At 40.2% G+C, this 23998-nt stretch overlaps 1 protein-coding gene across 7 annotated transcripts in view; it reads right to left on the bottom strand.

Moving 5' to 3' along the window:
- The window catches only part of gabra2a (gamma-aminobutyric acid type A receptor subunit alpha2a), a 254455-nt gene that overhangs the window by 153435 nt on the left and 77022 nt on the right, over positions 1-23998 (bottom strand). For 6 of the 7 annotated variants that reach the window (XM_043691791.1, XM_043691775.1, XM_043691784.1 and 3 more), the window contains exon 3: positions 12217-12332. In XM_043691791.1, the coding sequence (XP_043547726.1) occupies positions 12217-12332 (116 nt within the window). The remainder of the gene's footprint in view (positions 1-12216; positions 12333-23998) is intronic. The other variant, XM_043691800.1, reaches the window with a different exon arrangement.

The raw sequence follows: 23998 nt of genomic DNA, 5'->3' as shown, positions 1-23998 counted from the left end.
AATACTTGTTGGGGTGGCACGGTCGCTCAGTGGTTAGCACTGCTACCTCACAGCACCAGGATCCCAGGTTCAATTCTAGCCTCGGGTGACTGTCTGTCTGGAGTTTGCAAATCCTCCCAGAGTCTGCGTGGGTTTCCTCCCACAGTCCAAACCTGTGCAGATCAGGTGAATTGGCCTTGCTACATTGCCCATAGTGTGAGGTGCATTAGTCAGAGGGAAATGGGTCTGGGTGGGTTACCTCTTCAGAGGGTCGGTGTGGACTGGTTGGGCCGAAGGGCCTGTTTCCACACTGTAGAGAATCTAATCTAATCTTTTTGAAGTGTGAAGTTGAACAGACAAATGGTTCCAGAGGATGAAGAGAATATCATTTGATAATGTGTTTCACAAGAAACTTACAAACAAGTCAGAATGCGATACAAAAAAGAATAGAGTAGGTCAGACAGAAACTGTTGAATAGAAAACTAAGGGTTAAAGGGGTTGCGCAGATTGAAGAAAGCTTACAGTAGTGTGCCTCAGAGAAAGGCAATGAGCTCACTTTTGTTGAAGGTACATAGAGACGATATAGACTTTGCAACTGCAATCATGATACTAATATTTTTAAAAGTAGGGACTTTGGATAACAGCCAAGACAGTTTTACTAAACAATGGAAAACCAAGTAAGTAACAGAGGCAGCTAACTTATAGATGTATGACTTTTCCGATGCTGAGAGATCATTTTCCCTTGTGGGAGAGTCTATAGTGAGAAGATAAAATCTCAAGAGTTAGGGATCACCCATTGAGAGATGAGGAAGAATTATTATTTTAAAGGTTATGAATCAGTAGAACTCTTTACCTCAAAGGATTACAGAGATTGGGTTATTTAATGTACTCAAGGCTAAATGCTTACTTCTGCTTCTGTCTTATTGTGTGTTTTGGGAAGAAAAACAAGGAATAGATGTATAAACTAAAAGGGATACTATTAGTTAATTTAGTGGTCACACTTAGAGAAAACGTGAATGCAGATAAATGAAGTCATAGAAAGGCCAGTAATATTTTGACTTTTGCAAGCAGGGCACATCTGGATAGTAGCAAAGAAGTAATAAGACATTTTACAAGGCTAGAACACTTTGAAATTATCAAGTGTATATGTGGACAATCCATTATTGAGAGGACATTAAAGTTTGACACTGGTTACAGAACAGGAACAAACGTAAACTATTTTGGCCCTTGAGCCTATTAAATCATTCAGTACAATCATATTTGATCGGTGACCCAGCTTCATATTTGATATAATGTGGGAGCTTGGTGTCACATCCTTTAATATCTGTCAATAATTAAAAGCTGTCAGTTCTAGATTTTACCTTACCACCTTTATTGCTTATTTTCTTTTACCCAAACAGGTATACCTTAATGATTATGTATCTGGACTGTAAAGGCTCTTCAGATCACCAATGATTTTGTCTATCTAGCATTTAGAAAGTATTCTTTCAGTAACTCCGAAATGAATTAAACTCACAACCACAAGCTTACTCACAATGCATAGATGATGATGATTGATTTACAAGTTTTGTCCGTTTGCTCAAGCAATATCCCCTTGCAGTGTTATACTTGTATCGATGACACTTATGTTGCTGCCTATCTTTGTGTCATCAGCAATTCTGGGCACATAACTTTCTATCTCATCATCTTAGTCATGAATAAAGGTAGTGAAAAGTTACTGTGCCAAACAGAGAATTTTGTAGAACATCATTAGTCATACCTAACAAATAGGACACCTGTTCATCAGCCACATCCTCTGTCTCCTGTCGTTCAGCTGATTTGCTAACCAGGTCAATAATTTGTCTTTGAATGGATAGGTTTCAATTTTAAGTAACCATCTTTTGAGGACCTTTATCCAACAACTTCTGAAGAATCTGATAAATAACATTTATCAACATTCGATAAAAGCAAATTACTCCGGATGCTGGAATCTGAAACCAAAAGAGAAAATGCTGGAAAATCTCAGCAGGTCTGGCAGCATCTGTAAGGAGAGAAAAGAGCTGATGTTTCGAGTCTAACTGACCCTTTGTCAAAACTCCAGGGAAAACGGCCCAGCCTATTCAGCCTGTCCCTATAGCTCAAAGCCTCTGACAAAGGGTCAGTTAGACTCGAAACGTCAGCTCTTTTCTCTCCTTACAGATGCTGCCAGATCTGCTGAGATTTTTCAGCATTTTCTCTTTTGGTTTTATTTATCAACATTCCCCTGACCAGTACTTTAGTTACTGCCTCAAACATTTCAATCTGATTCCTCAGACACGCCTTAAGCTTCTTAAATCCACAATGACACTCTTTGAAAATATTCAATGTGTGCAGTCACTTTATCCTTAATTTACATATTTAAGTTATTTCCCCTACAGCAGTTGCAAGGCCAACTGATGTAGAATTCTCTGGTTTTTCCCCTTTCAACTTTATTAAATATCAGGATAACAAGCAGAGTTTCAAAGATTTTAATTAGAGTCATCGAATCATAGAGATGAATAGCACACAAATAAACCTTTCATATCAACTTGCTCATGCCAACCAGATATCCTAAATTAATCTAGTCCCATTTGCCAGCATTCAGCCCATATCGCTCTAAACCCTTCCTATGCATTTACCCATCCAGATGCTTTTAAATATGGTAATTGTACCAGTCTCCACCACTTCCTCTGGCAGCTCATTCCATACACGCATTATCCTCTGTGTGAAAAAGTTGCCCCTTAGGTCCATTTTAAAAAGACCCCTCCTCATGCCAAGCCTATGCCCTCTAGTTTTAGGCTCCACTCACCTGGGGAAAAGACTTTGGCTAACCTCTGTAAGGTCACCCCTCAGCCTCCAACGCTCCAGGGAAAACAGCCCCAGCCTATTCAGCCTGTCCCTATAGCTCAAAGCCTCTAACCCTGGCAATGTCCTTGAAAGAGTTCAGAAAAGATTTACAACTTTCACAATATCTTTCTTAAAGTAGAGAGACCAGAACTGAATGCAGTATTCCAAAAGTGACCTAACCATTGCCTTGTACTCCCGACTCCTACAATCAATGCACTGACCAATAAAGGCAAGCATACCAAACAATTTCTTCACCCCCTTGTCTATCTGCGACTTCACTTTCAAGGATCTATGAACCTGCACCGCAAGGTATCTTTACCATCCACAATGTTGTTACCTTTGGCCATTAAAGCTCTAGCTTGAAAATTATTTGGCCTATTCTTTAGTAACCTAATGTTCTTTATTACTGATTCTCATTTTAATTTTGTTGAGTTCCTGTCTCTAATTCAATATTAGTTTCAGAATATTTTTTTTCACACTGAGCCTTAAATTTCTCTATAAAAGCTACAGGATTATAGCAATTCTATATTACTGCTTCTTTGCAACCTTAGTGGACAGACATCAAAATGTCAAACATTCAACAACAACAATAATAATAATAATTATCCCAAATTTCTTTTTCCATTGTAAAGTAACTCTTCTTTAAATAAGTGCCTTACTGCCTTCATTATTTCCAATTCATCATCATTCAATAAAACTTCACTTAACCCCAAGTTACTAACATGATACACATCTTAAATCATAAATTCAGGACGGTAAACATGTTTCATTTAGTAGGATTACCTTCAGCTTTTCAAAGGCTATTTGGCACTGTGATGACCATGCCATCTCTGCCTGTTCTCATAACAAATCTGATAGAGGTATGCTGATTGAATGAACTTGGGCACAATGTTTTGATTAAAGCCATGCATTCCCAGAAATTTTAGTTTTAGGAATGGGGAATTACATAGTTTGGCACTTTAGTTATGATTTGAATCATAAGTCTTTAATGTAGTTGGGGCATCTTTAAATCTGAATGGCAAGACTTGGCATTGTTCCACCAAATGAGTTATATGAATGGCTGATATCTCTAACTTTAGTTCTCATTGGGATTTAACAGTACTCCCTCAAGAGATCAATCTTAGAAAGAAGTGAGGCATGACCATCCCTATTAATACAATCTTGTAATGGAGGATTCCACTATAAATCTGCTTTCATTACTGCATTATTTTTCTCATCACTGCCTTCCACGAACCTCCAAATTTTACTCTCAGAGTTTTGCATAGTAAAGGTACATAATGAATATGTTATACATGCATCATATTTATTTCCAATCAATTCAGACATGTGTGTGTACACCTCTGGAGCAAATGGGTCTTGAACCTGGACCTGCTAGACAATGAGGCCAGAACACTATCATTGTGCCACAACAGCTCTAGACTACACCCAAACCAGGCATAATTTGGATTCAAAGTTTGTGCGAAGATTTGTAGCTCGGGTGCTCATTGCTGTGGTTCTGTTCGCCTTGCTGGAAGTTTTTGTTGCAAACGTTTCGTCCCCTGGCTAGGCAACATCATCAGTGCTTGGGAGCCTCCTGCGAAGCGCTTCTTTGATGTTTCCTCCGGTGTTTATAGTGGTCTGTCCCTGCCGCTTCCGGTTGTCAGTTTCAGCTGTCCGCTGTAGTGGTTGGTATATTGGGTCCAGGTCGATGTGTTTGTTGATGGAGTTTGTGGATGAATGCCATGCCTCTAGGAATTCCCTGGCTGTTCTCTGTCTGGCTTGCCCTATGATAGTAGTGTTGTCCCAGTCGAATTAAATGCCTAAAACTAGGGGGCATGCATTCAAGGTGAGAGGGGGAAAGCTCAAAGGAGATAGAATCATAAAATCCTTAACAGTGTGCAAACAGGCCATTTGGCCCAACAAGTCCAATCTGACCCTCCAAAGAGTAACCCACCCAGACCCTATTATTCTACATTTACCTCAGACTAATGCACCTAACTTACACATCCCTGAACACAATGGGCAATTTAGTACGGCTAATTGCCCTAACCTGCACATCTTTGGATTGTAGGAGGAAACCAGAGCACCCAGAGGAAAGTCACGCAGACACGGGGAGAATGTGCAAACTCCAGTCAGACAGTCACCCGAGGCTGGAATCAAACCCAGATCCTTGGTGCTGTGAGGCAGCAGTGCTAACCACTGAGCCAGAGAGTGGTAGGAGTCTGGAATGCACTGTTAGAGGTGGTGGTGGAGGCAGATAGGGCATTTAAGAAACTTTTACATCGGCACATGAATATGCAAGGAATGGAGGGATATGGACCAAGGGCAGGCAGAGGGAATTAGTTTAATTTGGCATTGTGTTCGGTGCAACATCATTGGCTGTACTGTTCTAGGTTCTATATTATATGGACGAGTTAGACCGAAGGGTCTGTTTCTATGCTGTATAACTCTATGACTCTAATATCCTTGAGCTCAGATTCAGCTTTCAGCCTTGAACTTATTAGTTTTTCTTTTATGTTTCTCCTCCATGCTCTCCCTGCATTGATATTAACTCTTCCTCCTTGCAGTCTCCGACACATTAATATCGTGTATGACACAATTTACTTGACCTCTTCAAATTCTAGCCTCCATATTACTTCCCCTCCTACTATCATAGGGCAAGCCAGACAGAGAACAGCCAGGGAATTCCTGGAGGCATGGCATTCATCCACAAACTCCATCAACAAACACATCGACCTGGACCCAATATACCAACCACTACAGCGGACAGCTGAAACTGACAACCGGAAGCGGCAGGGACAGACCACTATAAACACCGGAGGAAACATCAAAGAAGCGCTTCGCAAGATGCTCCCAAGCACTGATGATGTCGCCTAGCCAGGGGACGAAACGTTTGCAACAAAAACTTCCAGCTCGGCGAACAGAACCACAACATAATTTGGATGTATGGAATCAGTGCCAATGCAACACCATTCATATCGTTAATTTTGGATAAACAAGCTCAAGTGGAAACACTAATGATGACACAAGCACTTTGTTTCAAACAGGATTCATTCTCGGCAGAGCAGGTTTTCTGCCCATTCCTTCATCTTTGCCAGTGAAGCTTTTACATGTGTTATTTTGTACTCTTCTGTGAGTTTTTCTGGAAACATTATCATAGAATACAATATTAGGATTCATCTTTTTGCATCAAAACTTAGTGCCTTAAATCTCCTAAGATGTACTTACAAGGAAATCATGTTACAATTTAACTCGGCCTCTCAACCCAGTTTGTCTCTTGGAACTTTCATCCAAATTTTCTGACATTGTATGTACACAAAAATATAAAATCTGCAACACATCTGGAAATTAGTATTAACAGTTGGTGCCTGAATAAAACATACATAATCTCCTTTCTTTAGATCTTTCATTATCTTGTTGACATGATGAAAAACATTTTTATTTTGCCATCAAGCCATCATTCTGGGGGAGACAATGCTCTCTGATAATGCTACTGCATTAGTAACTTAGAGACCTAAGCTTATGTTTCTCAGGCTATAGGCTTGAAGCCCACTAAGTCAGAAAAAAGGAATTGGTGAAATTTGAATTCAATAAATTCTGGAATTAAAAATGAAACTGGTCTCATGGCCAACATTGTAAAAACAATTTTCATGAAAATCTATCTAGTGCTACACATATCCTTTAGAGAAAGAATTCAGCCTTCCAGACTCAGTTTGACCTGCAAATCACTCCATAACCACAGCAATGTTGCTGACTCATCATAGTCCTTTATATGATCTACTCAGCCACAGCCAATCAGTCCAGGAGCAACTCGACAATGGTCCTTACCAGAAACACCCACAATCATACAAGTCTAAAGCATCTCTTGGACCAGCACCATCTTTCAAGGTCTGTTGTGAACCTGGATAAGTGCCGTCAGTGTGGAACTGCCCTGCACAGTTCCTGAGATTCGTCCCAGACATGGCAGGGAAAAACCTTGACTCCCAGTATTGTGGGCAGGGTCCTGGATGAGATGGTGCACAGGCAAGTTATCCCTTTGCCCCAGGAATGGCAGAGAAGGCTACAACAGCAGACCATGCCAGCTGGTCTGAAGTTGCCATGTGGTTCAGTGCAGTCTCAGTGTAGGAATAGCCAGCAATGTACAAATAAGAATGACCTTCTCCATTCCACCAGTATAAGTACCACAACCTTCTTTCTGACATCTCACACTCACTCGATCTCTGCTACTGTACCCACATCCCACCAAGCCTGATGCTCAGCCACTCCCACTACTGCCAATAACATCTTCCCAACTCACTGTTGCCCACCTCAATCACCGAAACCACCGACCCTGCATGCTCGCTGTGATACCTATTTCCTTGCTCAGGACATCTCCCACAATACATGCCTCTCTTCCATTCCAGAAGAAAAGCAGCCCTCATTAGAGTGAAAGAGTCAAGACGGGTGGTGGGCTGCCTACCATTCAGCTCCTTAACCAGACCGAGGACTGGATGCTGAATTGGACTATCTCAGTGTGCTTACTGACTGTGCTCCAGCCCCTGAACTGGTATTGGAGGCAGCATTGGATCCCTGTATTGGGACTCCCTGACCAAAGGCTGTCTCCCTTGATTAGACCAAAGATTGCTGACAACCATGATAAGTTTGGTGGCTTTGTGCCTATGCTAAACAGCTTGGCAATACAGCAGTATCGTGAGCTCAGTATCTCTGGCTCAGCAGGGGGCAAAGGACAAAAAGGCAATGCAAGGCAGTGATGTCGTTAGAATCCAGATAAGTTCAAAGTGAGTCAGCACCAAGAGAGCAACTGAACAGCCCAGAGATTCATCGTGGTTCAGTCCATGAACTGGGTGCATGACCCTGATCATACACAATGACAGTTACTGGTGCAACTTGAAGTGAGGTGTGAGTGGATTGCAGATGGCTCTTAAAGGCTAGTACATGTGAGATACCAATGTCCATGGGCAAGAGGTGCATGTGACTAGTTCCTATGGCGTATGTTTGAGTGTTAGTGCCAGGATAGGAAGTGTTTGGGCTCTATGGCCGTACGTTCCCACTCACCTGACTAGCCGCATTCTTCTTTGCTTTTTTTTTGTTTCTTCCTTCCCCTTTTGTACCTTTTCTTCTTTTTTCGTCTTTTCTACTTTTCTGTGATTGTGGTGGAGGAACCTGGTTACGAGAGCCTGCTGCGGCGGTGGGAGTATGATGGATCCAGATGCCCGTTCCTTGTGGCCATAGCGATTGCAGCTTTATCAAAGGCTTCATTGTCGGTGGGTCTGGTCTGTTCCTCCTAGCGAAAGTGCAGTGGCTGTAGCAGTAACGGCCTGGTGGTTCCTGTTCATTCCTCGTGGCTGTGGTTTCGGACAGCAACTGAGATGGCAATGGCTTGAGCGACAGCCTCAGCATCAGTGACTTGGTGGGTCCAGTCTGTCCCTCCTGGCTATGGTGGCAATGCAGCAGATTCGGCATCAGCTTTAGCAGTGGCAGCACGGTGGATCTGGTCCGGAAATTCTTGCTTTAGCAGCCTTGGGGCAACTTCAATGGAAGTGTCCCGCAGCCTCTTCAGAAACCCAGGAGCCATCGAGGCAACAGAAGATGAACTTCGTCCTAACTTTGTCTCAACTATTTCTTTAGATATTTTCTGTAATTAAAATGGCGCTGAATTGTGGCGTCTTGTACACATTTGACTGTATTTACAAAAATACAAGCGACAACAAATTGTTATTCTATTCGATATAGATCCTCAGGAACTGGTGGTGGGTTAAAGTTGCCAGTTATTTGCCATGAATTCCACATCAAGAATTCTCAACATCTATTTTGTTTTAGAAGATATGAAGCTGATTATTAATGAGGTGAGTTGGGCCATTAATAAGATATTTAACAAACCATAATCCCCTTCTCTTGACAACTCATCACTAGCCAGAGAAACTCGCCTTGCTGCCCAGCAGATGCACAAAACTTGCGGTGAGTTGGCCTGATGACAAGACAGGCTTTGTCAGAATCCCACCACAAATCTTGCCATAGACCTCAATGTTCCGACACTGAAAAGATTTTGCCATATACCTTGGCTTGTGTTGTAGCTAGACCTTTTGGGTAAACAGTTGCAAATACAGGAATCTGTATTTTATGGGTTTCTGCATCAGGTATAACTATCAAATGATTTTACCTCATGCGTAACTCAAGAATAGTGCAAATGATTATGTAATATGCATACAGCAAAGTTTCAGTGTAAATCTGCCATAAATCAGCTATATGTGAGTTTTCAGCTCAGGATAAAAAGGTAAAAACGTGTGACTCAACTTTTGTACAATAGTACAAAACCTTCCAGCAAAATCTTGATCAATGCATTCTCAGAGCAGAGATTAAGAATTTTTATTTTCACGTTCTGAAGAGTCTATCTCCTTTAATCCTTTGTCACAAAATATACAACTTTAACCACACTGTCAGTTTGGCAAATTCCAGGACATCTTCGCCAATATCAAGCGAGCTGTCTTCTATGTCCATGTGCACACTGCTATATGTCATACAATTCTAGCATCTTCCGAACAAATCCAAACATAAAATGAGCAACATTTAACACTTTAATAAGCACTTATTTACTGAAATAATTACCTTACCATTTTAAACACTAATGTTCTCAACACATAAACACTACTTCTTTGAAACAAACTTGGTCAGATTTACTTGATATACTGTGTGGCTGTAATTCATAAATAATTTTCCATCTGACATAGATTCAGAACTTGGTTCCATCCTGAAAACAAGCCAGAATGAGTTCAGTAATCAATGCTAATGGAGCATGTTTGTGCAGATATCTTCCAAACAACAAAATTAGTGGAATTTGTAGATTCTCACTTACCCTGACTTGTTTTTCTGTTCTATTTACCAGCCACTTGTCACTTTAGGAGACATTCATCATATGCAGCTTCTCTCCCGAAATGTTTGCCTGTACTGTGATTGTAAATATTCACAGTTGACTAAAGATATAAAGTCTCATTCACATTGAGTTTCCTTCAGTTCTTCTGCCCACAGCTCTGATCATTGGTACTGAAGATAATGTTCAGACATTTTGAACTCCCTAGGACATTATCCAAGCTCATTGCTGTGTCAATCTATTATCAGATGTCTTTTCAAAAACAGCAGTACAGAATGGCAATGTCACTGAAGGAATGTTCGGTTTCCCATAATGCATCCTCCGCCATCGTGCTCATGCCACGATTGCAGGTGTGAATCCTCCTGGAATAAACCAATGATTCTCCTCTGTGCTTCTCTTGGCATTTTCCCCAGTGTTTACGGAAGAATGAATTGCAGCATCCTGAGAAGCAAACATTCCTACTGCTCCTTCCTCCTCTTTCAACAACTTCAGCAGTGCATTCACTCAGCTAACTTCTGCAACTTCTTAGTCATCTCACTCACCCACCGGCACTGCCCCTCTGAATTGTTCAGCAAGATCCACAATGAATACCTCTCTTTGCATTTCCTCCGAGACCATTTGCATAGTCACAAAAATGCCTCCATCAACATTAACAGGGCAACACAGTGGCTCAGTGGTTAACACTACTACCTCACAGCGCCAGGGACCCAGGTTCGATTCCATCCTTGGGTGGCTGTCGATGTGGAATTTGTACATTCTCCCTGAGTCTGTGTGGGATTCCTTTGGGTGCTCTGGTTTCCTCCTACAGTCTGAAGAATGCAGGTTAGGTGAATTGACCATCCTAAATTACCAAGGATGTTCAGGCTAGCTGGATTAGCCACAGGAAATGTGGGATCACAGAGATAGGGTAGGCGTTTGGGATCCCCTTCAGAGGATTGGTGTAAATTAGGTGGGCCTGTTGGCCTGCTTCCACATTATAGGGATTCTATGATTCGATTATTAACCTTATCTAAATAACTATATTAATGCCATGACTTTGGTTTAAGATTGCCTCAAAGGCAGTAAATACTTGACCTCTTATGGAAGTCATCCTAATCAGCTTTGTTCACCCAAATTGATGGAACGGGGTTTTAATCTTGATCGTGGTGTAACCTTAAATCTCTTCGGGTCTCTCCTGCTGCTCTGATACGCATTCAACGTAGAGTATCATCCCGTGCTTCAAACAGTCATCTGTTTTAAGTTGTTACTGACTGACCAAGTTGTCCCTTAGATAACCCAAACTGAATGACATTCTCCTTGATGATTTCAAATTCTATCCTAGCACCTTTGTCCTTGATTTTCTTTCTAATCACACCGTAACCAATTTAATGTTATTTACTCATATCCTGCCACACTTGTTTCCGTTCACAGTCAAATACAAACTATTTACCTTGCCATTTTGTCCCTACAAATTGTGAATGGTTTCATTTCTTATCTTTCAAAACTGATAACAACTCTTCCTCAAAAAACAAGACTTAACTCCACTATCTTTGAAATGTTACCATCAAATCTCCAACCTCCCATCCTTCCTAAAATCCCTGAACAATTTATCGCTTTTCAAATCTGTATTCAGCCATCCTACAACTCCATTTTGAATCTCTGAAATCAGGCTTCCACTCCACCAATTTCATTAAACTAGCCCAGATTAAAGTTACAAATGAAACGTTGTTACAATGCAACAATAATTCTCATTATGCCAACTTTACTGTTGTCTTTGATCTTGTCAAGTATACCATTCTCCTCCAACATCTCTCCTCCATTATCCAGCTCAGTCGACTGCCCAACACTTTTACCTATTTGTTCAACTGTTACCAATTTTGGTAAAGTCCTAAAGCCCTTTAAATTCTCCCCATTCACTGCACAATCTCTGGTCTTCCAATTCTGGCCCAATGTAGATCTTTATTGTTCTACCAATCTCTAGAACTCTTTCTGCAAACAGCTCCAGCTTTTCAACTCATTTTCCTTTTATGACATCTTCAAAAATTATTTGTTTGAGCAAGCTTCTTTCTGTTCGCTGCTCCTGATGGTTTATTCTTGTCCAATGTGTCCTAATTATCCCTCTGCTTAGGTACATGTTCCTATGTTAAAGGTCCTATTTAAATACAGATTATTATTACTGACATTGCAAATTTGTTTCCTCAGTCAGGCTGTCGTCTCTACATGAACTGTTCCACTTCAGATTTTGATGATATTTGTCAGTTTTGAAAGTAAATCTGCATTTATCAAAACTGCTTTGCCACTCTGGAGTGGTAGAACCACTAGATGAGGTTCCAGATAAATTGAGTGCTGCTCTAAGCCGTTCCCTAATCTATGAGGATTACTGATAAAAACAAATCCAAATTAAACCAAGTAAATTATACTGCTTCACTCTTTTATTGCTACATCATCTCACTGCATCTTAAATTTGTATCATTCTTTTTCAGGAAGGCACAAATATTTTGTTCAGAATAAAGCTACTTTTCAAAATACAGCAAATATTAAATTCCAAATACTTTTCAATTACTGACCTCCTAATCCTGGTCTCAACCGATTGTCATAGCCGTCCAAGAGTCGGTCAAGAATTCTTGTAAAGATGGTAATGTTGTCCCTTGCTTCATCTTCCACTGAACCAGGCTCCCCTCTTCTGAAACAAATTGTAAACACTGAAATTCAAAATCTGACCAGTAACTTCCTGCAGTCATATACAACAGAGTGTTGCATGTTTAATTAAGGATTTACACACAAAATGTTTTAATACCAATTCAATGCAGCCCTGCTACCACAGACACCAGAGTCAGGGGTTATGTGACAAGAATAAGATCTCTCTAGCCAAAATTAATGCAATACATAATAAAAATTAAAACGTCAAGAGAATATTTCTTTGTTCATGTTTATAATAAAATTGTAAACATGTGTGTTTCCGAATTTTTCTGTAAACGCTACACAAATAAAATATTTCCCCATGGTCATTCCCCTGAACAGCACCAGCACAAAACAAACCAGTCAGACAGAGTTAGTTTCAGAAAATCGCAACAGGAGTGTAAAGCATGATTGTACAATGATTTAGTGAATTTAGAAACATTTCTTTTGTACTTCTATTCCGAACGATTAGTTTTAGGTTTGAAACTGGGCGAGGCAAAAGCAATTCAAGTCTTCAGTTATTCTTCAAAGTAATACTTTTTATTATATCTTATACTAAGTACAACAAGAAATGGTAAGCTTGTACCAGCCTCCTACAGGTGTTATATTAAACAATCAAGAATCTATTTTCTTTGAGTATTTATGTCCATATGTTGAATCTCTTTCATTCCAATGTCTTACCAGACTGTGTGAACTCTGCCCACACAGTAGTATTTATATGAAATGGGATGCAGCATTGTTGCTCCAGGGCTCCATTTCCTCATACAGTGCTAAAGATAAAGTTCAGTTTACCTTTCCCAAAGGTCCCCAGTTTACCTGACTGACAGACTCAGGTTATCGGAAAACATAGACCAGGTTCCTACTCGTAACAAGAGATGCTGTATATTACAAATAAATATATCCTAACCATAGAAAAATGACTATGCACAGTCAACATATTAACCTCTACTTGTTAAAATTCTAACCTTCATCTAAAACTCTTGAAAAAAAAGTTACCAGTAATCTTACTGGACCAGACATAGAGAAAAAAATTGTATTATGGATGGAGGGGAAAGATATACAGTACTGGGGAAAGAGTTGACTGTCACCAGTCCTCAGAATACAATGGAGGTGATCTTTTTGTTCCTCAATTTCTTTGGTTCTCTGAGCTTTTCCTTCAGGTTTTTCCTAATGAAGAACAATATGTCTGGCCATTTGTTTCTGCTAATACAGCAGCTAGAGGGTGTATTTGTATTTAGTTATGAATATTTAGTTGAGTTTCAAGACTTACAAAAACATGAGCTGGACAGGAGTCTACTAAGACAAACTGAGAGTGTTAACTTAGTTTGATTAACATTTTATGAGGTAACAGTAAATTATTATCTGTCTGATCTTTTTTGTCAATGTCTGAATGTTTACTTGAAGATTAAGAGGTGTGAAGTTGAGTAAAGCTTCTTTTAGAGATATTACAATGCCCCTATTCACTGACACGTGTGTAGGATTATAGGAGAAAAGCAGATTTTTGATTGTTTTCCCATCACCATGTCTTGCCATTGGTTCTGTGCACAATGCATATCAGGGAAATAAACCTGGTGAAAACATGGTGACCATGAAGGAAGGATGAGGGGGGAGGGGAGAGGGGGCATGCTGCCTCAACTACGCTTACTTTTCAAACGGTTTCCAAATCTGGCCAACGCTTCATTACTCTTCTGCAGGGCAGCCCTGACTCCATGAAAAATGCAGTGGGGCTGTGAAATGTCTATTCCAAAACAGAACTGGCCAGGTTACAAGTATAGAGAGTCAGCTCACTAACTGTACTCTTATCCTATGCCAGTGAAAACTGATGTTGCGGAGAGTCCGAAAATTGAGTCCCGAATGCCAACTTCAAATGAACCCTGACTTTACCTGATTCGGCAAAGATCTAGGCCATAGCATTTAACCTGTTGTTATTCCAGATATCCTTCATGTGCTACTTTACACATATTACTTTAAAAAGTATTGGTTACATAAAAGTATTTAGACTGGTAAATTTGTATTTTGTTAATGCTTATCTATCTTGAGAGTTTATTTCCTTATTTCTGCTTCCTTTTTTATTCTAATCCAGTTTCACAGTTCATTCCATATGCAGGGTTTGCAACCTTCAATCTACTAGCTCGTCAGTCTTCTGAACGAAATTGTTTAAGTTTCTGAAACATTTAGACAATATAACATACTTTTCCCTTCAAAGGGTCCCACCAGTTTGGCAGTTCAGGGAGAAGCTAACTTATCCTCTGCCAATTACAAAAGAAAAATCAATACTCCTCAAAAGGATGCATATGACTCTGTGCCAATGTGTGTATTCGGAGTAATGCATCAACTTAATTTCATTCAGAGTTCCAATGTATTAAACTACCTCAATTCACATATGCCAGTGACAACAAAATCTGTTCTACACACTAAAATGCTACCACTTATTAAAATTGAGAATGTGCAACTCTTAAAGTGAACCTCTTAACACTTAGCTAAAGTGGCACTTTAGCAAAATCAATTTAAAAAGATTTGCCTCTGTCATGTCAACATCAGAAAATGAAACTGTCTTTAATACTGACCCGAGTTTCATTCATGCCTGAGCTACTATTTGCCAAAAAATTAATGTAAAAAAAAAACTTGTTGACTTTAGCACACAATTCCTATTCTCTCAGCTAACAGAATTTGACAGATCCACTGATAAATTTCAAAATTATTGTCAGCATGACTTCTGGTCTGCTATCTTCTATTCCACTTTTACACCCTGCTTCCAAGCCCATTCCAAAAGGAACTGTAAAATTCCAGTCAATGTCAATTGTGAACATTGAGCTGAATTTCAATAAAACAAAGAATTGTGGATGCTGAAGATCTGAAACAAAAATTGAAATTGCTGGAGAAGAGACTCTGGATTCAAAGTGTTATCTCTGCTTTTTCTCCACAGATGCTTTCAGATCCGCTGAGCTGAATTTCAACATTTCTTTAAGTTCAGCTGATCCAAATTACCATAGTATGCTAGAACTGCTCTACAAGCCCAGATATTAATTCCATTATGTTGTCTATTATGTTACTCAATGACTGAAAACGTAGGACACAAATGTGATTCACAGGTTCTACCCTGCAATGTACGTTCTCTCAGGAAATCTCTCAGGTATCTTTGGAAACCTGGGACTTAATTCATTTCAAAATGGACAGCATTATCAATTTACCATTTCTTTCTTCTTTGTCCTCTCTATTCCATTGATCATCTTTCATGACTGTCATCTACCACTGATCTATTTTTATTAATCAATTTGTGACTGCAAAGTACACCAACCTCAATCTTAGAGGCTCTCCCCTCCTCTTTTACTGAAACAAAAAGCAGAGAGTATGAGAAGTGATACTCCAGAATCGCATAAAATATTAGCATCAAAGAAGATGCAACTGAATATAGATAAACTATTCCTTAAATTGACCTATTAGCAATGTGTATCTAGATAAGACATGATACAGTAGATATAGAAATGATAAAAATCAACAGAGGAGGAACCCAGAAGCAATCTTGAAAGATTAAACACAAAGGCTGAAGTTAAACAAGTGCAAAACAAACTCTCGGCTCAAATAAGAAACTGTAAATTGAGTTTACCTATCCTGTTATATATTCTTTTGTTCTTTCAATGATAACCCTTTGCACACCACGAAACACCTTCCCAACCTTGTTCAGTTCTAAATAAATTGTATACTGAGCATCCTGCAATAATTTGCTTTCACACTGACTGCTTACAATGTGTGCTGCTGACAACCTGCATAGTTCCCAGGGTCCATGTCAGTAATCTGTTCACTTCGAGCTGTGTCTACCAATCTTATCCAACATTACCTAACCAGCTCAGAAAGAAATCCAGAAAGGATGGCTGGAAGAAACTGAAATTTGTAAATAACTTTAGCATTCAAAGAATATTAAAAATTCTATACTAACAGTAAGCACACTCTTTTTATTATTTGTATTCTTCACATACTAACCATCTCACAGATTTGGGAGGAATGGGGGCCTAGACAGGAAAAACATGATACTAGCAAAAGCCATTTTGTGAAAATGCTTGGATGCTGAACAAATTTAACAGCAATTAAATGAATGAGGGATACTACATATAACAGCTGATAAACATGGTCGGTGAAAACCAGGATGCAGCAAGAGAATGAATAATCTTAACTGGACCTCTGGGACATTTTTGTGGTTAAATGGCAACAACAAAGAATTAACAATTACACTATGAGCTGCTTAGTATCAAACTACTTCCACAAGAGACAAATAAGTGTGAGGACCTCCTAACCTCCGGAGCTCAGTAAACAGATAAATAAGACACTTTCTGAGCAGCTAACATGAACTAACAATCCCCTTCCAATTGGTGAAAATGAAACAATCGCCTGATCAAACAGTAATGATGGATTTATCAACTTATCCAGGAATAAACTTTTCTGATTTTGCAAAGTGTTGAGAATCTCGTTTCTTATGATCTTATATTACAAATTACTGCATGTGCTATGTACTATTTTCAAAACATTTGTAAAAATAATACTATGCAAAGAACGTACTTGAATTTTCACATTTCCAGCGGATGAGACTCCATGTCAGGAGGACAAAGTTAAAGGTTGTTCTTTAGCAACTCAGTTATGAAAAAAGGACTTATTTTGGTGCACCTTTAACATAGTTCAAATTAAAAGCTACAGAAATGAATGAGAAGAGACTGATCTTCAAACTAATGTGGTTGGTGAAGGCTGCTGGTCACACAGAGTCAGAGAGATGTACAGCACGGAAACAGATCATTCGGTGCAACCCGTCCATGCTGACCAGATATCTAAAATTAATCTATTCCCCTTTTGCCAACAGTAGGCCCATAAACCTTTCCTATTCATATACCCATCCAGATGTCATTTAAATGTTGTCATTTTACCAGCCTGCACCACTTCCTCTGGCAGCTCATTCCATACACACACCATCCTCTGTGTGAAAACGTTTCCCCTTAGGTCCCTTTTAAATCTTTCCCCTCTCACACTTTACCTATGCCCTCTATGTCTGGACTCCCTGACCCCAGGTAAAGGACCGTGTCTACTTAGCCTATCCCTATCCCTCATGACTTTATAAACCTCTATAAGGTCACCCCTCAGCCTCTGACACTCCAGGGAAAACAGCCCCAGCCTATTCAACCTCTCCTTATAGCTCAAACCCTCCAAACCTGGCAACATCCTTGAAAATCTTTTCTGAACCCTTTCAAGTTTCACAACATCCTTCCTATAGGAGGGAGACCAGAATTGCACACACTACTCCAAAAGTGGCTCAGCCAATGTTCTGTACAGCTACACCTTGACCTCCCAACTCCTATATTCAATGCTCTAACCAATAAAGGAAAACATACTAAATGCTTTCTTCACTATCCTATCTATCTGCAACTCCACTTTCAAGGAACTATGAACCTGCACTCCAAGGTCTCTTTGTTCTGCAACACTCCACAGGACCTTACCATTAAGTTTATAAGTCCACATGTATTTGAACGGAACTAGCCATTTAACACAGGTCTTGCAGGTAATAAGAATAGATCAGGCCACCCACTAGAATATAAACTTTTGAACTTTCATGAGCCTAGTTGAAGAATATTTCCTGCAACTTAGCAGGGTATAAAATATTAATTAATAAAAACCTTACACTCAATGTTGAAAGTTTAATAAGCATGTCATCAACCAATGGTAACCTATCTTTGGTTAGGAAATCTGGCTATCCTCCAAAATTTCCACAGTAACAATACGCTCCATCAGAACAGTAAGAAATGCTACCTCTGCTAATTAATCAGTATATTGAGCAGGGATTCAACAAAGAATAACGTGATAATTTATTTCAACAAAAATTTGGGATTCAGGAGAATGACAAAACTGGGTGCAATGGCTTTAATGTATGGTCATAGCTAGAGATCCTGTAGCTTGGAATTAGATGGAATGATTAGACTTGATCAGAAACAAGGCCTTAATGATCCATCAGTCCCTTCCTTTGGATTTTCCATTTATTTTAATGGGCAGCACAGTGGCTGATGTTGCTCGATATTGTAATATTTCTCCAACACCATCTTGAATAAAAGCAACATCCCATTAGCAGATAATTATGCATTAGTTATACTTTTTGCAGGTCAAATACACAAGGACAAGCTTCTCCCTGTTTGCCAAGGCAACAGATCATCTAAACTTTCCAATTAAGTGACCATTGAAAATGCTGTAACATCTGTCCTACCAGATCCAGAGTACCAATATACCATATGATCTGTACCAACGGACCTTGGCTTGAGCCAATATATACTTCAAATGTATAACAGGATTCCATCCGAAACTACTGCTGGCTGTGAGGCTTTGGCCATTGGAAGGTATGTCAAATCATAGCAAACTGAATAAAATAACAATGAAATACTCTCAAAACAAGAGTCAAAATTCCAGACAAAATTGTATTGAAATATAATTTAATCAACAGGCATTAGATATTGACTATGTCGCAAAGTAATTCCTCAATCCACCCGTAGGAAATCCTGTGATGGTTCATTCTCCACTTATTGAGTTATAGATTCAGAGGTCTACAGCACAGTAAAAAGCCTTTTCGCCCATCGAGTCTACACCAGTCAAAAACAACCACCTAACTATTCTAATCCCATTCTCCATCCCTTAACTCATAGCCTTGCATGCCTTAACATCACACATGTTTAAATACGTAGAAAAACAAAACCTCTGGGAAGTAACCACTATCTGAGCAGATTAAGTTGCAAGAACACGCAGTTACTTGGGTTAGGAAAAATCGGGACCACTTCCTCCTCAGAAAACTAAATCGTTCTGAACAAAAATAACTCAAATGGACATTAATCTGTATTCCTAGAAACGACAGTATATCTAAGAATTGACTGTCTTGGAGATGACATATACACACACTATCAACTTTGAGATATTTTGAGTTACTTGCTTATGTAAATTGGTATTCAGTGTGCCTGTTATGGATTGGGTTATGTCAGACAGTTTGGAGCTAGGGAATTGGGATATCCAAGCACTCAAAATCAGAAAGCAATTGAGAAAGTAAAGGATGCAGTAGAGCTATGTCATGGAGATTTTTCAATCAGCCTGTTCAGTCATATCATTATGCATGGAGACTATCTAACATCCCAAACCCAAGCATCTTTAGCTGCTTCATCAATGAAAATGAGAAACTGGTGTATTGGTTGTTGGTGTCATTGTCAGGATATACCAGCACTATTTCTAACCCAAGAATCCTGCCCCACGTTACATTCTACAACTCAGTTATTGAATTTTTTGTACTGATTTCTATCTCCAACCTCTCAACCCACTAACAATGCTCGTCACAAGGTTACCCACAATTTGTTGCACATTTTTAAAACTACCTCACAACTCAGAACACATTGAGGATAGTAATAGACTTCAGAAAGATGAAGACAAACAGGTGAGACATATATTGGATAAAATGTATTGATGTAAGTATGAAGAGATGGATTTTGAAGGAAAATGAGAGGAAGTCACATAAAACTAAATAGTACAATTTTAAAGAGGATACGAGAATGGAGAGACAGGCAAAGGCTGAGAGTGCACATTTATGTATGGGGAGATTTCAGATACAGAAGCCATTGAAGATGGCTGAACAATTTGATCAGATCATTAAAAATGCATACAGGGGTCATAAGCTGCCTTCTAGGAATGCTGCAGACCATGTGCTGTAGATAGACCCACAATGCCCTTAGGGAGGGAATTCCAAGATTTTGACCCAGAGACAGGGAAGGAACACTGATATATTTCCAAGTTAGGATGGCAAGTGGCTTGGAGTGGAATTTGAAGGTGGTGGTGTTCCCATGTATTTGCTGCCCTTGACCTTCTGCATGGAAGTAATCGTGGATGTTGAAGGAACTGTCTGCGAATCTTTGATGATTTTCTGCAGTGCATCATGCAGAAAGTAACCATTTCTGCTAATGACTCCAGCCCAAGAGAATCGAGGAAGAGCCACTGGAAGAGCCCTGGTGGCTGCAGAAAACCGCCCCTGACTAGCAACAGGAATAGGGAATGACCAGGAGTAGGTCCCTATCCCAACAGCAGTCCATGGGAATCATTACCATCCCATCTGCAGAAACGAGGAATCCATCTCAGTGCCATCAGCAACACCTGGGGAAAAGTCACCCCTCAATGGGGCAAATTACCATATTTCAACATCCGAGCAGGACAGACTGGAACATAGATACATTATAACGGGTCCAGTCCATTCAGTCTGTTGAGGCTCAACAACCACGTCACAACAAAAGCTGAGGTTATGGCTCGCAGCACTGTTCGAACAAGTTCCCATTTTGAAAACTATACTAAAACGAAAACATATTATTAGATAACAGTCTAAATAGGGACTGCAGTAGTGGTAAAACTGATAATCAAGGGTTAAAAAAATGCATTAAGCATTATTAAATAATTGAAACTGCACATTACCTGTGTGTGAAGAGTTCATTTGTTTTTGGGTACATTACTGTAGCAAACGATTATATATAACAGTTTTTTCATGTGCAGTGACTGATATATGTCTCTCAGCTCCAGTATTGAAAAATAGATATCAGGCTCAATATGTCTCCTTATCCTTAGCTTAGTCCGAATTCTTCCCATTCCTCACTCATAGCCTCACCATGCTACTCTTCAGCAACGCTGCAAAACCCTCACCCAATCACGACTAGTAATTTGGTTCTTCGTGACATTCAAACCCAAGGTTCCACAGTCAATGCTGGCTTCCCATTTGATAAAGTCCAAGTATAATACAGGGATCAGCCATGGCTCAGTGGGTAGCACTTTCATCAGAGTCAGAAAGTCATGGGTGATTAACAGAAATTAAACAGAAGATAATAGTGTTCATGGTATTCAATGACACTAATATTAAGTATTGCTGCAGCTAAGGTGACTTTGAATTTTAATTAAAATACTTGTTCATTACACGGTGTAGGATTTGCCTTCCTGGCTAGACCTTTAGGAAAGAATGAAAGTGTTTGACCTCATAATCATTATCAGTATCCTCTTCAGGACCTGCCTGACCCTTTTGTTAATAAGGAAGCATTTCCTTTTGGATAATTTTTCAAGTGTTTTCAATAGGTCACTGCAACCTAATCTGAAAAACACAAGCTTTGCTTCAAGCTGTTTATTTCATTCTGTACCTTTGTTTGCATCCAGACTGAAATGTAAGCCTTGTATATTTTCTTTTAGTTTTGATTCATGGATTTCCTCCTAGCATATAAACTGTAGTTCAAAAGCATATCCCTTGTGCGCAAAGGTTCATACATCAACAATTAATATTCTATCAAGGACTGTGACAATGCTAACTGTGGTAGTTGAAAGCTTTTAAGGATAGCCGACATGCAAGTTTAGAATGGTTCCATGCACACTATATGTTTATAGATTGGAATCTCTACCAACTATGGATTTTGAGCATGGATTTTTCATGATAGTTGCTGAAAATTCCATGTTGAAAAATCCTCTGAGGGAGCTGGATCAGTGTGTGTGCGCGTGTTCAAGGACTCTCCTAAAAGAAAAAAAATTAAACAAAATAAAGAGGAGGGTTCCCTTTGATGTGAAGGGCACTGCCTGTCACTGGCCACTCGGATGTTTCCTTTCTTCCTGGAGGTGGAAACTGAATAAAGATTTGTGCACCTTGTGTCTCTCACTGTGTCTCACACCTGCACACACACATGGGTGCTGGGGAAAGAATAAGCACTACCGCAGTTAGCCGGTAGTGTGGGGGTAATAAAGGAAATAAAGAGGAGTGTTCCTCGTTAGTATAGTGGACACTATCCCCGCCTGTCACGTGGGAGACCGGGGTTCAATTCCCTACCAGGGAAGCTGCAGTCTTTTCAGTGTCAAGCTCCATACCTTAAGCCAGGAGTGCCAGTTTCAAGTCCCGTTGGCGCCAGAGGTGTGCATTAACATCTCCGAGCAGTCTGCTCTTGAAAACAATATAAAGAGGAGTGTCAGACATCCTGTGCACTCTGAGACCTGGCTCTGAGGGAGCTGATTCAGTGTCAATGGCTTCCCACACGTAAATAAAAAAAGAGTTACGTGGTGGCAGGATACTGGCCTCTGTGGAATTATTTCAGTGGTGACTTCAAACAGAAACTATAACTATCTTTGTCATTGGAAAACCGGCAAGTGGAGCATATGAGTTTGCAGCATACTCCAATGCAAGTGGACAATGTAACCAGTCTGATTGAGCTTGGGGGACTTGAGTGAAGGAAATTGCATAGCCTCGCTCAGGACATATCCTGATCAGAGGGATCCTCGGTCAGCCCACAGAAAAGAAAAAGCAAAACAACCACAAATGGTCAAACTGTTCTTCAGGATCCATGCCAACAAGAGATTGTAGTTGCTGCCAGTACGCAGACCAGAGACAGTAAGAGTTCCACTAGATCCAAACTGGAGTAAGAGAACTCCTAGGTAAAAACAATGACTGCAGATGCTGGAAACCAGATTCTGGATCAGTGGTGCTGGAAGAGCACAGCAATTCAGGCAGCATCCGAGGACAGGCAAAATCGACGTTTCGGGCAAAAGCCCTTCATCAGGAACCCTTTACTCCTGATGAAGGGCTTTTGCCCGAAACGTCGATTTTGCCTGTCCTCGGATGCTGCCTGAATTGCTGTGCTCTTCCAGCACCACTGATCCAGAATAAGAGAACTCCTAGGCTAGTGTCCAAGGGATTGCACACCCTGGAGAGTCCACCTACATCTGGTTTGGAACAGTTACATTGTTTAGCAACATCAAATCAGAACCAATCAAAATAAACATCTAGTTAAAAGGTCATCTGGTTCAAATATAAGTTGATACTGGCACAACGGTTTCAGTGATCACAGAATTAGTCTTTAACAAAATTCACTCTGGAATCTAACCATTAAGACCTCGGCTAGACTATATTGGTGATCCTTTACAGATTAAGGTGCAACTTTGGTTCCAGTCTCCGATGAGAAGCATCTGGTTCAATTCCCACTGATTTTAGTAAAAGGCTCAGGCCTAAGCTTGAGAGGACGATTGGTCGAGAAAGATTCACTGAGATTGGCTCAACATTTTTCAATTAGAAAATGGCTGCCTGAGTGAAGTCCTAATTAAATACCTGGGTGTTTTTCAAGAAGGTCGAGAGACTTTCAAAGGAATTGAGAGTGTGGTGCTGGAAAAGCACAGGTCAGGCAGCATGCAAGGAGCAGGAGAATCGACGTTTCGGGCATAAGCCCTTCATGAGGAGGGGCTCTTGCCCGAAACATCAATTCTCCTAGTCCTCGGATGCTGCCTGACCGGCTATGCTTTTCCAGCACCCCACTCTCGACTCTGATCTCCAGCATCTGCAGTCCTCACTTTCACCTAGGACTTTCAAAGGAGCTGAGGCCACCATGTATGTTGATCGGGAAGGAGTTCCACGATTCTGCAAGGGTTGCCCAGTGCCATTTGCCTTATGGACAAAAGAAGAGGCAGGAGCTTGGAAAGCGAAGGAATCATCACACCAGTCCAGTTTGCAGAATGGGCTGAGGCGGCCGTAATGACTGTGAAGCCCAATGGAGATTTTAAACAAACCATTTTTCTCACCGCCGGATAAATACTCAATCCCTATCATACAGGAGTTATACGCAGAGCTGGTGGGGGGGGGGGGCGGGGGCGGGGGGGGGGGGG

The sequence above is a fragment of the Chiloscyllium plagiosum genome, chromosome 1 (genome assembly GCF_004010195.1).
Source record: "Chiloscyllium plagiosum isolate BGI_BamShark_2017 chromosome 1, ASM401019v2, whole genome shotgun sequence".
In the NCBI taxonomy this organism is placed as follows: Eukaryota; Metazoa; Chordata; class Chondrichthyes; order Orectolobiformes; family Hemiscylliidae; genus Chiloscyllium; species Chiloscyllium plagiosum.
This window is presented reverse-complemented; position numbering and strand designations above follow the sequence as displayed.